We start from the raw sequence: 12584 nt of genomic DNA on the forward strand, positions 1-12584 counted from the left end.
CCAGCCCCAGAGCCACCGCGCAGCAAAGCCGAGTTTCGCTTTTTTACCGGAAGTTCAGGCGGAGATTTCTTCTACGGGAGGACCAGCCCGCGGACGCTAATTCCATCGCTCTTCACTGGGGCGCGGGATTAACGGAAGGCGTCACTGAGCGGGAGGGACGATTCCTGCACGTCGCGCCCGTCCCCCTCGCTACTTCCGACGTCTTTGGTTCCGGCCTGTGGTGTAGGCCGGGAAGCTTAGACCGAGGCGCTTCTCCTCGGCGAGCGGAGCCGTCCTTGGCTCAGGCTGAGAAGCCGATGAGATGGCGGCTGCCGGCCCTTCTGGGAGTGGGATGGCTCAGAAGACTTGGGAGCTGGCCAATAACATGCAGGAGGTGCAGAGCATTGATGAGATCTACAAATACGATCGCAAGCAGCAGCAGGAGATCTTGGCGGCCAAGCCCTGGACGAAGGAGTGAGTGTGTCGGGGGCAGGGCGGCTCGCCTGCGCTGGGTTTCCCCGACCTACCCCCGCCCCCTAACATGCTTGATTCTAGGCAGAGCAAAGAGCTCCTCCCTTCAAACAAGTCGGCTGAAGAAACGGCAGGAAAGAAGCGACACATTTCTCATTGCCAGATTATGGGCAGTCTTAGTGATAGAATCGAAGAGGAAGATCCTAGCGAGGAAGAAGTAACATGCTGAGCAATGGTTTAATGTCGGGGGGTGGCGGATGAGGATGGGCACTGAGAAACTAGAAATGAAGGCTGAACTCGGAAATGCCTATGATCCGTATATGCCTATGATCTCCTGTTTTGGTCACTGGATAAAGAAAATGATGCATGTGTTAGATAGACAGCCCCCTGCTGCAAGAACAAGGATTTTGTTCTCTTGATGATGAGGGTGAAGGCATTTGCATTCTATTCTGGAGAAAAGTGGGTTAAAATTAGAATCATAAATATCTTAATGGTACTTTGCATTTATCTTAGTTTATTTTCCTATCATAAAGCTGCAGGCAAAATACTAATTTTTATTATGGTCCTTTCATTACAGCCACCACTATTTCAAGTACTGCAAAATCTCTGCTCTGGCCCTTCTGAAGATGGTTATGCATGCTAGGTCAGGAGGCAATTTAGAAGTGATGGGCTTAATGCTTGGAAAAGTTGATGGTGAAACTATGATCATCATGGACAGCTTTGCTTTACCTGTGGAAGGCACTGAAACACGAGTGAATGCTCAGGCAGCTGCATATGAATATATGGCTGCTTATATAGAGAATGCAAAGCAGGTAAAACAAAAAAAAAACCTGGTTTCTTTTTTAGCAGTTCATTGGTGATTAAAGCTGCTTGAAATTGCATTGGAAATAACTGACTTGTTAACTATGTAGGCTACCATTGAACCTGGTGTCATTATGACCCATTATGCACGGGGGGAATAACGCACATTCGGGGTGGAATGGCAGCGACTAAAATCACCGATAACACCGCGTTAGCGAAACGCGGAAGAAAGCGCAGCTTCCGGGTGACCGGGGCACAACCAGAAGCGGCGCCAGGATCGCCGCATGCATAATCAGTTACTCTGGGTTTTGCCGCCGTTGCGCCCCGTCCCGTGCATAACCGGTATTCTTCGCATCTTTCCCCTCTGCGTTTTCCATGTGACCCGAAATCGCCATTTCGGCGGCCGTGCATAATGGGCCTATGGCTATTAGGCTGATTTGGAGTCAAAGTGGATTTTGTAGAAATCTTTCTGATGGTTTTATGAAAGATCTTAAATGTTGTATTTGAACCATTCTTATTGTTGTTTCCCCCCATTTTGTGTGCATTGTTGCTTATTTATTTGCTTGCTTACATTATTTATAATCTGCCTTGATGAAATTCAAGACTGACTCGAATTCATGTATGTGTAAAGTGCCATCAAGAGTCTGTCTGGTAAATAGTAATGGTGAACTCTTGCAGCTTAATTTTTGCATTAAAAACAGAAAGGACCACAGTCATTAACATTCTTGCACTGCTTGTGGACTTTCCAAAGGCATCTGTCAGACCATTATTGAAAACTGGTTGTGTACTTTTTGTTTGATCCCACAGAATTTGTCTTGCATGGTTTCTATTCTGAAATACAATCTGCAGTTTACTAAGTGTCCAAAAGAGGGCAGTGATAACATTGATTAAATTCCTTTAACCAGGTACTTTCTCCTCCCAACTTTGTTTAGGTTGGCCGTTTAGAAAATGCCATTGGCTGGTATCACAGCCACCCTGGCTATGGCTGTTGGCTTTCCGGCATTGATGTCAGTACACAGATGCTTAATCAACAATTTCAAGAACCATTTGTGGCTGTAGTTGTAAGTATGGTATTGGAGTAAGCAATTGCACTAATAAATGTCAAATATCATAAAACCTGATGTATTGATGTGAAAATATTGGAAGCCTTTGGCTTTCATAGATGAACATTAAAAAGAACTGTTGTACTTAGTGGTGATCTTTCCAATTAGCCTCGGTGCTTTCTTGAGTTGATTCAAGTCAAGTCATTGGGGCACAGCTGCTCAGCCCAATATTTACAGAAACGTTTCCTAACAAATGAAGCATTGAATTGCCTAGCATAAAATAAAAATCCTCTAAGTTAATTGAATTGTGGTCATGGAAACAATTGCTTGACCTCTGCTTCCTTGGCATTTCTAAATCTTGTTTGTGTTGAATAGTACAGGAGTTGGTTATTGTTTTGTAATGTCACATTGTGCCACTTCACAAAGTACAAGAAGAGAGTCCCAAATATCTGAATCTAAAATATGAGACATGGAAGACAAAGGGAAGTAAGTCAACTGGAGGCAGATTGAGACAAATGCAGATTATCCATTCGTCCAACAACACAAACTTGGCTTAGAAGTACCTTTTCACAATTCCTTAATTTCCTGCATTTTGAAAGGGGGTTTTATGGGTATAGAGAGTATACAATCCTGTTCACAAAAGGAGTGTTTCCATAATTTTTGTTGTATTTGTGCAATTAGTTGAATTTTCAGGGGGCGAGGGGAACTGAATTGGAAATTTCCAGTGTCTTAAATACAGAATGATTTGGTTTAGTGTTTATTTTGACTTCGCTTCAGTTTTTTAAAAAGACATATCCCATGTTAATTTTATAGTACCAAATATTTAAACTGAAATATGTGGTCAGAGAAAAATAACTTAAGTGTGGTTTAAATGTTAATTTCAAACACACTCTGAATTTTATGTAGAAATAATTTTAATTGAAAAAATATTTGTCAAATATTCAAACCAATGTATCCTGCCACAGTAGAAAAATAACTTGCCCTAATAGTTCACTTAGATAATTAGATATATTTATACACACTTTCTTTACATTATTTAAATTTAAAACATTTGTATATTGTTTTTAAAAATTAAGCTGAAAACATTGAAAACTTGACACAGTCACGTTAGCATGCTGGAAGAATTGTGCTTGTTATACTGTGGCTGTCTCTTTCAACAGAATTTAACTTTCTTCCACAGCAGGCTGTCTATATTTTATTGTTGCTTTTCCATCATTGCTTGCTTTACTTTTTAGTTCCATATCAGATTAGTAATTGGTGTCCTTTCTACCATATGTGAGAAAACATATATTTAGCTTTGGTTTTGATATTCTCTGTATACTGCATCAGGTGAATTCATAGCTTCATTTTTATTTGGATATAATTATATATATTCATGGTTGCATTTCCATACCCCATTTACAAACCAGTACCTGAGGGCAGTTCTTGAAAACCATTAATCACATATTTAAAATTGCCAAACTTGCCTCAAAGTTCAGAAAAGAAGTGGGATTTTATCATTGGAAAAGTACTAAAAATATTGCACCCCACATCTCTGCACATCTCTGCTTTGCTGCCTTTGTCTGCCAGAGAAAGTATGATTTTTTGAGGTATAGAAACAGAGCCAAAAACATTTTGGGCAGATTGCTTCATTCAATTGATTCTTCCTGGGAGGAAATAGCTTGTTATATTCTGTTCTCAAAACTTGAGTGGATGGTATAAATGTACAAACCATGATCCTGTGAAACATTACAGAAGTACAGAATGCCGCTTATTCATGCTGAAGTAAACTCTGTATCAGTTATCTCTTCCAATGTAGTATAAAATAGAATGCAGTTAATATTTATTTATTTTATTATTATATTTATATACTGCCCTCCCATAAGGCTCAGGGCGGTTTGCATGGAACTGGAGAAAAACAGTACAGATAGCATGATAAATTGAACAATAACAATACAGTCATAAAGGTAGAATATAATAATGGAACAAATATAGTAAGAACATCCATTTAACTATAACATACTGATGGCCACATGGGATGAGCATATCGGTGGTGATTTTTGTGGGAGGGGCCTCAGGGGGTGGAAGGTGATTGAATTCAGGTTGATCTCAACCAAATGCCTGGTGTAAGAGCTCTCTTTGGCAGGCCCTGCAAACTGTTTAAGCTTCACTAGGGCTCTGATCTCCTCCAGGAGTTCGTTCCACCATCTTGGGGACCAGGATGGAGAAAGCTCTGGCCCTGGTTGAGGTAAAGCGAGCTTCTTTGGGGCCAGGGATCACCAGGCGCCTGGTAGTAGCAGAGCATAAGGCTCTTTGAGGGGTATAGGCAGAGAGGCGATCCTTTAGGTACACTGGGCCCAGATCGCAGATGACCTTAAACATCATTACCAGAGCCTTAAGCCTGATCCAGAATTCAACTGGAAGCCAGTACAGTTGTTGAAGGATGGGCTGAATATGGGACCACCATGGTGTTGCTGTGAAGACCTGGCCTCAGTGTTCTGGACCAGTTGCAGTTTCTGAATCAAGGTTAAGGGCAGGCATGCATAGAACAAGTTACAAAAGTCTAGTCTAGAGGTGACCATTGCTTGGATCACTGTGGCTAGGTGTTCTGAGGCCAAGTAGGGCACTGGTAGTTTGGCTTGGCAAAGGTGGTAGAATGCCAGACATGCTACTTGGGTGACAGTGTCAGGGAATATATTAAACTAAGAACAACCTGTTGCATTCAGGAATACAATGGGTAGAAGAACTCTGTGGACAGCCTCTCCCTCCCCAGGACCTGGAAAAGCTGCACGCAGCAGTTAGGGAACTCACCAGCAGGAGCAGCTCTCATGCAGCAGGGATCTGCAGACTCTGAGCCTCAGATGGAAGTAGAAGGAGGAAGGGGTGGTCAGGGGTGGGGAATGGAAGGTGAACAGACCGGCAAGCCGGTTGGAAGAGAAGGCACTCAGGGGCGGGACAGGAGCCCTGAGGGGAATATTAAGTACGGTTGTGTGCGTTGGCTGCCAAAGCAGCCATTCCAGCCCAAAGCAGCCAGCACTGTGGCAAGGGGGGGAGGGGTGGCACTGGGGCGGCGTGCGTCCTGGTGCTTGCACGCAGGTGCAGAACGCCAACTGGCGTGCTGGTGAGGCCCCCCTGTGGCGCTGGCTACTTCGGGCTCGAACGGCTACTTTGGCAGCTGAAGCACACAACCCTAGTATTAAGCACTAAGTGGCACTTAAACCATGATACACTTTCCTCCTCCAAGCCTTTACCAGTATTATATTATGTAGAACAGATGATTTTCTGTTTGCAACAATATTTGATGCCTCCATAGTTGGATTTAGTTTGTAATTAATCCAGTAATTCACATATCCATATATTTCTGTGTTGTTGAGATCAAATATCTCTTGTGATCTTTGACCAAACCCAGTACAATACAGAGAAAGAAAGCATTTTATATTCAAGGACAGTCTCAGTTAAAGTATGTATATACAAAAGCATTGATTGACAATTGTTTGTATAATTAAATCAGAATAAATCCAAATATAAAACATATTAATAAATGTTTTAAAACTCCTATTGATCCAGATGTAAGGTGCCTTATACAGTCTTCCATGACCTACAAAATTCCACATTGTTCTAGAATCTGCAGCCCTGGGTACAAAATCTAGCCACCTGTTGAGATCACATCATGAGAGACTCTTCTGTCAGAATATTCTATATGTAAATTTATTTTTTAAAAGATAACATTAAAAGGAAAATAGTAGAAAATATTTCCATGATTCACATTTCTGTTGTATGATAAGTAAATACAGTGTTAGGTAGGACAGAGTTATAAACTTTTCCCAACTTTCCATGAAGACGGTATTCTAACAACACAATCCCAAACAGATTTGCCCCCATTTAAATCCCCTGAAGACAATGGGCATACAAAGGTGTAAATGCTTAGGACTGCATTAAAAATAGGGCTATTATTTTTAATTGTTCTCTGAAGTTCCTCTTTAAGGTTACCAGTATCAGACTAGATTCAAATGAATAGCTGTGTTGGTCTGAAGTAGCACAATAAAACCAGAGTTTAACAGTATCAGACTGTTTTACTTGATACATAAATTGCATGTTATGCAGCAATTATTGGGTTATCATTCTACAGAAGAAAAAGATGTGACTTTGGGGTTAAAAACTAAGTCTAAGCTATAGTTGTGAAAATGACATTCCACTGCTGCATAGCAAGTTCCTTGTGTAGAGTAACTTTCAAATTCATTTTTACAGATTGATCCAACAAGGACAATATCGGCAGGAAAAGTAAATCTGGGAGCTTTTAGGACGTATCCTAAGGTAACATGTTTCTTGAATAACCAAATGATAGATAATATATGATAGAGACTTGTTTACTACCATAATGAGTCTATGAACTGAGACCTCAGTTGGCTGAGAATAATGTAATTCAGTTTAGAATTATACTGATAATTCGATTAACCCATATAGCTAGTTCTGAACCTGGCTCCTGTGCAGACTAAACAAGCTAGGGAATATGGCCAGGTACAGATAGGGGGTACTTTTTCTCACTGTTACATGGGCCTGTGGCCTTCTCCCCTTGCAGGAACTGGCATCTTAACAGCATCTGGTGGAACCAGTTAACCTCCCTCACTCATTGCTGATTTGTAGGGGACTTAATATAATACTACTACATTTGTATTCATATCCCACCTTCCCAGGTCAGGTAACAACAGGTTTTAAAATAATAATTCAGAAAATTAAGTATTAAAATATTTTAAAAACAACCTCCTCATGACCTTTCTGAGGAGTTATTTAGAGCTTTGAGGGATTTTATTGGCAGATGGGTTCTCAGGCAGGAAGGCCAGCATCTTTTTGGAGCTATTTTCTGGCCTCAACTGTAGGCCTGGCAGAACAGCTCCATCTTACAGGCCCTCCAGAACTACTTAAAGTCTCAGAGGGCCCTGATCTCACCACAGAGCATTTTCATCCTGGTCGAGGCCAGTTTCATCTCTTTGCGGTTGGGGACTCTGAACAAATATTGGTTGCTTGATATTAACCATATTAACCCTCTTTGAGGGCGTATCAGAAGAGGCACTCTCACAGATACAGAGGTCCCAGTCCATTTAATGCTTTAAAAGTGAAAATCAGAACCTTGCACCTGATCTTTCCTCTCCCCACAACAGACACCCTGTGAAGTAGGTGAGGCTGAGAGAGCCCTGATATTACTGCTCGGTCAGAAGAGCAGAACAGCTGTATCAGTGTTGTGGTGAACCCAAGGTCACCTTGCTGACTGCATGTAAGGGTGACCAGAACCATCTTCACCTCATGGCTGTGTTAGAAGCCAGATTGGAATGGACCAAGAACTGTTTAATGTATGCTTGAATGAGACACAAAGAACCTGACATATTCTATTTGAAGTATTACATTGGAGATACTACTGTTGTATGTTTCAGTTAAAAATCAGTTGTAAATTTGTAATAATGACCTGTTCAGCAGTCATTTCAGGGGCATGCATATTATGGTAGGCTAGAATCCAGCCTATTTTGAAAAAGTTACCATGTTTTGATAGCAAAGCAAATATCCAGCTTAAGAACATTTGTGTATGTCTCTAAAATATTTCTAAAACTTCACTTGGGAAGAATTAAGAGGCTTAGCTGAGAAGAAAAGAGAAGTACATTTTTATCAGCCTACCACCCTTATATGTAAGTTACAGCTGACCCTCTCCCTTCTACAAGCAGTAGGTACTTCTGTTTTTTCAAGAAGGGGGGAGAGTTTCTGAAGATGGTTCCTTTCCATTGTACTACCATATCTGCCACTACTCCCAGCTGTCATTGGGCCTACAGGAAGTTTTCAATAGGGGGAAATACAGAATCGCCCCAAGAACAGGAGATAGCTGATATCTGCTTTTAGTTCTCTGGATTCAAGCCTATGTGTCTTAATCTTAGTGGCATTGAAGAGTTTGGAAACAGATACATCATGTGAAACCATTCTTGTACTGAAGAAAGCCAACTGCTGGCTATACTTCTCTAACAAGACAATAGTGTACCCTTTATGCTGCTGATAATATCAGTCTTTACTTTCTGAACCCAAACAATGCAACTAGATTCCCATATATTTCTAAACTTGTGTCTGAAATTGTTGTTCATTCTAGACATTAAAAACACTTATGCATTAAGCTTCATTTCTATTTCTCTATCATTCAGGGCTACAAGCCTCCTGATGAGGGTCCTTCTGAATATCAGACTATTCCACTTAATAAAATAGAAGACTTTGGAGTACACTGTAAACAGTAAGGAACTGTGATATGATACTTGTGATACTGAGATTTTAGATTATTTTCAACCTTAGAAAAGGAAAAAAAATAAGACTTGATATTACCCAAAACTCAAAACATTTGCTTCCTGGTTCCTGGTGTTTGGGTTTTATTTTGAGATTTAAAAAAAAATGTCCCCCATTCTGGTCCTACCCCCCCCCCAAGATTATGATGGTATTTCAATGTCATTTTCCATGATAAATTAATAGCAATATTTGGTTGTGGGTATAAGAGTATTGAAAAGTACAACATGAAACTGGTTATGACCAGAATTTATAAATGGTGCAGAAAGAAAAATTGTATCAATTAGGTTTTTACCTCATTAATCCTACCCTTGGCACTTCTGTTTGCCTTGGCTCAGGGTCAACTTTTTATGTAACTCAAAAACTAGTTGCTGCCTCTTTTTCCCCAATACTCTGTTGTTGTCTTTCCAAAAACCATTATTCAGTTAATATTTTTGTATTACCTCACATGATGCGAGTTGCTTTGAAGGCTGATGGAAATCAAACAGAAACAATATTTTTAAGGATGTGCCCTTTCCAAAGAAATTTACCATAGATCTGTATGTTAATATTTATTTGATTCAGCCTGGTACAGCTATCCTAGTAACATCTAAAACAGGAAACCCCTTCATGGTGGTTGTTGGTGCCATGGCCCCCACTGAAACCTTTACTGGTGCCTGCCAAGAGTTTTAGAAAGTGGACAGGGTCAGGAGGAGCTTTTACCCAGCAAGGTTTCTGATTGGCCGTTGGAGATTTGACTGGCTGTGCAGATTTTTAAAAGCATTCCTGTGGGAGCAGCTGCTACCGTAGCACAAGAATCTTAATTCTGTGACTGAAGGTAAGCTGCAGCAGGCATTTTGTTGCTGGCTTCATCCCCTTTGGGCCCTATTTGGTGGCTGTGTCCAGCTTGCAGTGTCAGAATTCCAAAGGTGCTTACAGGCTCTAAAAGACTGGGGGCCCTGATCTAAAAAGTAGCAAATGGTAGGTGGGATGCCATACCAAAAACAAAAAAACAGCTATTTTGACTTGCACTTATAAGTGAAAATGATCACGTTGGACAGTCCTTAGAAAACATGTCTGTATTGTTTCTTGGTCATATTGGTATCTTCATTCTTGATATGAGAGAAGTATTTTAAAATGTAGTATCTTTATTTAAGTGGCTAACTTTGACATGGCGCTTCATGTGTTTTCAAATAGGTATTATGCTTTAGAAGTCTCCTATTTCAAGTCCTCTTTGGATCGGAAGTTACTTGAGCTTCTGTGGAACAAATATTGGGTGAACACTCTTAGTTCATCCAGTTTGCTTACTGTGAGTAACTTTGTAAATGTGGAGGGTGTTCCAAAACATTTGTCTTTCCTATAGACAGTGGAATAGCTTGGTACACCAGGGCAGCAAAGTATAAAGTCTGAGTTGTCATTCAAAAAAAGTATGCACCATAGTTGTCTCCCAGGATTAGCAATCAGTTTTAAAGTATCTGCTTGATGTGCCTCCCATAAAAGATTTTAGCCCTGTTAAGTGTGGCTGCTTTTTAAATTTCTGTGGCTCATATAGAGATCTCACTTAGAATCAAGCTTCAGCTTCCTACGTTAAATAGCAATTGGGTTGTCTGTGACACAAAGCAGAGCCTGTTAATTTGTAAAGATGCTTTCATGTGGTTAGGATGTATTGTTCCAAACAACAGCATTATAACAAATAACATATGCAACATTAAATATCTTCCAAATGCAGAATGCAGACTATACCACTGGGCAAGTTTTTGACCTGTCTGAAAAACTAGAGCAGTCAGAAGCTCAACTAGGCCGAGGGAGCTTTATGTTGGGTTTAGAGTCTCATGACAGAAAGTCGGAAGACAAACTAGCTAAAGCAACAAGAGACAGGTAAGATCAGCTCCATTCTAGTGTTTGTTATATAGATGTAAGATGCTAGAGATGCTCCCACCAGGAGCGCAAACAGGCATGCGCGAAACTGCGGACCCACCGGGCGCATGCCCTCCCCCCCCCCCACCGGTTCGCAACCGCAAAAAGTTTCCGGACCACTGGTGTAGTGGATGAAGTGACATACTATGATATGGGAAACCCTGGTTCATATCACCTCTCTACCATGGAAGCTTGCTGGGTGACTATGGGCCAGTCGCATAGGTCATGGGAGGTGACCTATGATTGAACCTTTCCTGTGTCTACTTTATTTTTAACCATTCTTTCTCACCAAGATTTTTAACTAAGGGGATGCCATCTTTTTATCTGGTCCTAGACCAAGGAATCTCATTTTAGACTGCTGTCTGCTCTTATGTGCTTATATAACTTGGTTTTCTTTTAGTGATGGTTTTTATTGTGTGGGGTTTCTTTTCCTTTAGATTTCTTTATATTTGGTGGTTTTATTGTTGTGAGCCACCTTGAGTAGAGCTGTAGAAGCATCCAGACTTTCTGAATATATATATTTTAAACTAAGCACTCATCCTCATTTAACCCATTACTGACTTCAAGAACCTGCTCAAGGTGTTCTCTGCAATCTCTGGAGCTGATGAAAGAGTGAAGTAATTGCATCTTCAGTATACTCGTATTCTAAATCTCTAGCAAAATTCTCCCAATTGTTTTGCGTGACAGTTAAATGATAGGAGACAACAGAGCGGCAAAACATTCAGTAACATAAGCTGTAAAATTTTCAAGTTCCAGACAACTAACCAGTTTACACTCCATGTATCTCCTGATATAAGTGAATTGCAGTACCGTCCTGATCAGTTGCACCCTTCCAAATCCACATGGATTTAAGAGAGTTAACTCTATTTAGGGTCGTACTGTAAGAAAGTTTCAGAACCATACTGACAGCTGGACTACAGTGGATCCAAGTACCTAGTGTTGTTCAACCATAAGTAAATGTATGGAATCACCTCAGATGTGAGTGCAGCCTGCCTGAGGAGGTTGTGAAGGTTTCCACACTTCTGTCATTCCTCAGAGTATGTTCTGAAGGGATCAGACCCAAAGCAGAACAGAATAGTCCAGGATGGTCCCTTTAGAAATGCACTGGGATTGTAGTCTATTGCAGTGATCTATTCAGTACTATAGCATTTTTCATTGTGTGTCTCATGTATTCTGCTCTGTAGCATTGTTCATTGGATGTCTCACGCTATATGAGTACATTATTTTTGTTCTGTAACCCACTTTTGAGTCTCAATGAGAGAGCTGTAAAATATAAATATATTGGCAGTGTCAAACGCCTAATGTCAGAAACTGGAAGTTGAATCCAAAGAGTGCTAGAGTTTACCTTTTAAAGCAAGTAACTTCTGACAGATAACTGACTGAATTGTTTTCCCTGCCTCTTCCTAGCTGGACAGTTGTAGAGATTCATGGGGTTGAACTGTATTTAGCCAACTGTTATTAATGGTTTTCTTTTTTCAGCTGCAAGACCACCATAGAAGCGATACATGGATTGATGTCTCAGGTTATTAAGGATAAACTTTTTAATCAAATTAACATTGCTTGAAAAACACCGCCAACTGATATGCATCTTTAAGGTAGAGGAAAACATACCTACTTGGACTCTGTTCAGTTTGGAACTGAAGGCAGAATGGAAATCTTCAGTTAATTTGTAGTACTTTAAATCATCTCTGCCACCTCCTTGCCCAGTTTTAAGAACAGTGTTCTGAAATTTGCTGTAACTGTTCTTTACCACAGTTTTGGTTGTTCCTTCAAGAGAACAGTAAATGTGACTTACTGAATGATGAACCTTTAGAATTTATCTCTTTGCCAATCTGCAATAAAGATATCTTAAACATGACCAGATGCTTTTTTCATTTTACTTTGCTTAAATTTATCTCTGAATTTAATCATTCTCCTTGTTTTCCTCTCTTCTTTTTGTGTAGGCTCCCCAGCCAGAAACTATAAATTGTTCCAGGATGAGGCCTATCTGCCTTTTTAGTTTAGTATGGAAAATACATCATAATCTCCCTCTTCCTTCCATCCATAATCTGTTCTTTATCATGTCATGTCTTACACCAGAGTCCTTTCCTGAAATCCAGACCC

At 40.5% G+C, this 12584-nt stretch overlaps 2 protein-coding genes across 16 annotated transcripts in view; one reads left to right on the plus strand and one right to left on the minus strand.

The window, feature by feature from the left end:
- Positions 1-262, minus strand: part of CSPP1 (centrosome and spindle pole associated protein 1) — a 59120-nt gene extending 58858 nt beyond the window's left edge. For 14 of the 15 annotated variants that reach the window (XR_013234111.1, XM_077352239.1, XM_077352237.1 and 11 more), the window contains exon 1: positions 48-262. The gene's annotated coding sequence lies outside the window, so the exon portion shown is untranslated. The remainder of the gene's footprint in view (positions 1-47) is intronic. The other variant, XM_077352227.1, reaches the window with a different exon arrangement.
- Positions 226-12339, plus strand: COPS5 (COP9 signalosome subunit 5). The gene is made up of 8 exons (XM_077352241.1): positions 226-453; positions 1028-1262; positions 2184-2312; positions 6522-6587; positions 8453-8538; positions 9762-9873; positions 10294-10442; positions 11961-12339. Exons 1-8 carry the CDS (start codon positions 302-304, stop codon positions 12043-12045), a joined length of 1014 nt encoding a protein of 337 aa, XP_077208356.1. The 5' UTR covers positions 226-301; the 3' UTR covers positions 12046-12339.
- The last annotated feature ends 245 nt before the right edge of the window (positions 12340-12584 follow it).

Source organism: Paroedura picta, chromosome 9, assembly GCF_049243985.1.
Source record: "Paroedura picta isolate Pp20150507F chromosome 9, Ppicta_v3.0, whole genome shotgun sequence".
Taxonomy (NCBI): Eukaryota; Metazoa; Chordata; class Lepidosauria; order Squamata; family Gekkonidae; genus Paroedura; species Paroedura picta.

Bases quoted from the DNA above. Each gene is read 5' to 3' on its own strand.
- COPS5 (XM_077352241.1), top strand. From the start codon at position 302: ATGGCGGCTGCCGGCCCTTCTGGGAGTGGGATGGCTCAGAAGACTTGG. The intron at 454-1,027 runs GTGAGTGTGTCG...CTTTCATTACAG, and splicing joins GCCAAGCCCTGGACGAAGGA to CCACCACTATTTCAAGTACT. The intron at 10,443-11,960 runs GTAAGATCAGCT...TTCTTTTTTCAG, and splicing joins GCTAAAGCAACAAGAGACAG to CTGCAAGACCACCATAGAAG.